The 3,733-nt window shown below is 57.5% G+C and overlaps 2 protein-coding genes across 2 annotated transcripts; both read right to left on the bottom strand.

Annotated features, from left to right (window-relative positions):
- Positions 1-12: 12 nt before the first annotated feature.
- On the bottom strand, positions 13-313 carry SPRG_04896 (hypothetical protein; the record flags this gene model as incomplete). The annotated part of the gene is made up of 1 exon (XM_012344036.1): positions 13-313. A coding segment is annotated over one exon (301 nt), but the record flags the coding sequence as incomplete, so codon positions are not given.
- Positions 314-432: 119 nt separating this feature from the next.
- Positions 433-738, bottom strand: SPRG_19693 (hypothetical protein; the record flags this gene model as incomplete). Its single annotated transcript, XM_012344128.1, has 1 exon — positions 433-738. One exon carries the CDS (start codon positions 736-738, stop codon positions 433-435), a length of 306 nt encoding a protein of 101 aa, XP_012199518.1.
- Between the last annotated feature and the right edge of the window lie 2,995 nt (positions 739-3,733).

Raw genomic sequence — 3,733 nt, 5'->3', positions numbered from 1 at the left:
GCCGGTGGTGACGAAGCTCGCTGTAGTCACTAAAGTCGAATGTGCTGTCCTGCTCGGTGGCTTTGTCGGACGGCGAGACGGTCGGCTTGGCCGGGAAGAGCTCGGCGCTGGGCGCCACGTGGAGCAATCGCACAGGCTCTTTGGCTTGCATGGCCAAGTAGGCTGCCATTGAAAAGGCGGTGGCGGCGGCGCAGGTGGCAGCGGCCATGACAGGGTGGTCCCGGAGCCATCGGACGCCACCCGAGATCTCGGTTGGCGTAGGAAAGAAGCTAGAGGCGCCGGGCGCGACGGGAGTGAGCTTGAACGGATCCATCCAAAAGTTCAAATCGGGAAATGCGAAAAATTTCCAAACGCGGTTGTCCCGCCGTCAAACGGCCAATGTATATTAATTGTGACGGGAAACCGTCGCAAAACCTGCGAGAGCTTATCGTTTTATACCGTAAAGTCGCTTCCGATTCGCTGTCGTGGCCGTTCAGAAAGGCCAAGTGCAATCTGATTGCTGCCGTCGAGGCTGTCGATATCGATGGCACGACCATACTTTAACCAAGATAAACCCCTCAGTGGGATACGTGTCAGCACCAACGGCAAGCTGCGTGGACAGCTGGGTGTTTCGTCAACACGCGGGTGAAGGGCGGTGTCGATTTCCAGCCACTGGACCACCGACGAAAGGCTCGCAGAACAGACCGCACCCACTAAAAACGTGCCCGGACATGTCCCCTCGACGTCCGACAGGGTCATGGTTGTGCACGTGGTACGGGCTTTTCTGAAGCGTGCGGTACGCAAGACGAAGCGCCCGCGATGTTCATAGTCGTGCCGAGAGGGAGCCGAGGAGTGCCATTTGGGAAGCACCGTATGCAAGTATCGACACTCAGGAACGTGCTTGGAACGTGTTCATTGAGGGAGTTAACCGTAGATTCCCTTATGTTTGCGCCACGAACACGCGATGAGAGAACCTCCGGAGGAGCTTCTGGAGCTTCTGGACTTGGCTTCTACCGTAGAGCATTTCGTGGCTCTCGAAGGTTCACGATATGGAGCTGAGCTGTGCAGTAAGACGTTGTGCCGAGAAAACGGTTCACACTATAGTTGACAACCTTGACCAATAGAAATGTTTAGGTCTATGAATCGAAGACGGGCGCAAGTTGCTGCACCCAGCTGTGCTGCACCCGTCTTCTTTGAGTCACCAGCACCCATTGTAGGGCTGGGGTTAGCAGCATGCGGCGTGCACTCGTATACAGGGATCGGTGGGGAATGCGCACTTGGAATGGGCGAGTAGGCCAAAAGCTGCTTGCTTGATTGAAACTTTATAACCTCTAAAAAGAAATACAGACCCCGCCGATCGATTGCGAAAGGGTCGGGTCTCGCATTCTATTGCGTCGGGGCGCTCCAGGGCGCGAGATCGCGCTGTGCCGCTGCTGCTGAGGCAGCTTACGGTTGCCAACGGAGGCCCTACTCGGGTATCACATAGTGCTCTCCGCGAATAGGCCGCTGGACTGCGTAGACAGATGTATTGCGGGTGCCGAATGCCAACGACAGATCGCAGTCGCCGCAACCGCGGAGCTGCTTCGCATGGCTCAAACAAGCGCGCTCTCTGCGTACACGAGACATGCTTCGCGGCTCCATACACATTGCCAATTATACTCAAACATGAAGTTGAACCTTTGTTGCTTTATCTTACTTGTACGGAGTGGCCACCGGGCACACGCTTCGTCGCATCGGACGGGTCGAGGCGCCGCGTGGCATGTCGTACATCGAGCAGTAGAGGCCGTTGCCGCCATCGTTTTTGCCACAGCACCCGGCGCGGTGAGCAGCGACCCGCAGCGGTCCTTGAGCAGGCACGCCGGCGCGTGGTGTCGCAGCGGGGTCGTGGGCTCCCGACGCGGCACGAAAATGAACGAGGCGGCGGTCTGGAGGACGAGCCGAGCGCGCCGCCGACAAGCCGCCGACCTGGAGAACTAGCCGCGCGGGTCGAAAACGAGGCAGCTGTGCGAGGGCGCGACGAGCTGAGCGCGCTGTGGACGAGCTGGGCGCGTGGGCAGGACATGGCGAGAGCTCGTTGGTTGAGGCGAGCGTCGCGTGGAGGACGAGGCGAGCGAGGGACGTAGAACGCGCCTGCTCATGTCGTTGGGGGCGAGGACAGCGCCGTGCCGGTAGCGGGCGGCATCTGAGGCTGCGACGGTTGGGAGCAGAAAATAGAAATGAACCGATCTTTGTATGGTTGGGGCCTCACCATACTAAAACCAAACCATTTTCTCCAAGTTCCTACTCGCTTGCTACCACTGCCGATTGGCTGCTTGGGATAAACTCGACCCTTTTTGTCCAATTACAACGCGCCCCGAGGTAGCGGTCGCTGCATTCTCATTGGACGGCAGGTAGAATCCAGGGAGGTGATTGGGCGGTCTACTTATGGCGCCCAGTGGTAGGATTGCGTAATCAGCTCACCTGACGACGGTGTCGGTGGATTGCCACTTGCCGCTTCGCACACTCGCACCGGAATAAAACGATGATAAAATAGGATCCAGGATCTTTTCCCTCTCTTTTCTTATGCGGCTGCGCCATAAATTGCCACTTTACCACATAAATGGCGCATTCCCGACCGGCTTCCGACAGCGACCGCAATTTGACTGGCGTGTGCTTCCAGTGCAACACCTTGGCGTCCCAGAGACCTTCTACGAGCACCCGGGCCGAGTGGCCTCATTTATACCTCTACGGCTGCCAGCCCACGTCCTTCCGCGATACGGTGACTTCGTGTACCGGGCCGCGCTGAAAGCCGAGCTCGTATACAGGTAAATCTCAGTACGTGCACCAATAACCTTGCCGACAGTCGCCACATTAAACAAACTAAATTTATTAATAGAAAGCGTGGAGCACCACGACGCTAGCTACTCCACTGGTACTGAAATAGCATGAGACTGTGGGATGCTATTTCGGCAAACATGCTTACGTCGCTTCTCGTAAAAACCGAAAGCAGCAGGAGCACTTGCCAGCTATGCATACCGGTACACGACGAAGGGGCGTTGTTGTTGAACTGAGTTACCTGCAATTATAAAGATATGGTGGACTTTCTAATGCGCTCGTGAGGCGTGGCCGGTGCGTCAGCGAGGAGCGTTAGTGGTCGTGATTCGAGATTGTGCGAGGGACCAGGTAGCGTGCACACCGAGGGTCGTCGCGGAGAGCGACCAAGAGATGGCACCACAGCGCGACGAGCCAAGTGCCGGACATGCAGTCGTGCGATAGTAGCTGCCCGGATAGCGAGCGCGGTAGCGGGAAGTTGCGTCAGCGTCGAGCGGAAGACACGGTTGTTGCGTTCGAGCCAAAGACAATACCAGACACAAGCGCGTAAGATCGGCCAGAGGCGCGAATGGAGGACTCGTGGGCCGAGTACGGCGCGGCGTTATCGTCGTATAGAAAGCCAACGACCGACGACGGTAGTTTCATATGGGCACCGCACCAAAAGACGATCGTACGTTTCATGGGCTTGCACATCGCAGAGAAGGCAGTGTCGAGCATCGTGGCCGAGAAAGTGCAAGCTGGATCGGACAGCCACGGCTTTCAGCGCAACCCGGTACACGAAGTCACCGTTTCGCGGAAGGACGTGGGCTGGCTGCCGTAGAGGTATAAAATGAGGCCACTCGGCCCGGGTGCTCGTAGAAGGTCTCTGGGACGCCAAGGTGTTGCACTGGAAGCACACGCCAGTCAAATTGCGGTCGCTGTCGGAAGCCGGTCAGTCGGACGT

Source organism: Saprolegnia parasitica (genome assembly GCF_000151545.1).
Source record: "Saprolegnia parasitica CBS 223.65 unplaced genomic scaffold supercont2.16, whole genome shotgun sequence".
Taxonomy (NCBI): Eukaryota; Oomycota; class Saprolegniomycetes; order Saprolegniales; family Saprolegniaceae; genus Saprolegnia; species Saprolegnia parasitica.
The sequence above is the reverse complement of the archived record's forward strand: the minus strand, read 5'-3'. Positions and strand labels throughout refer to the sequence as shown.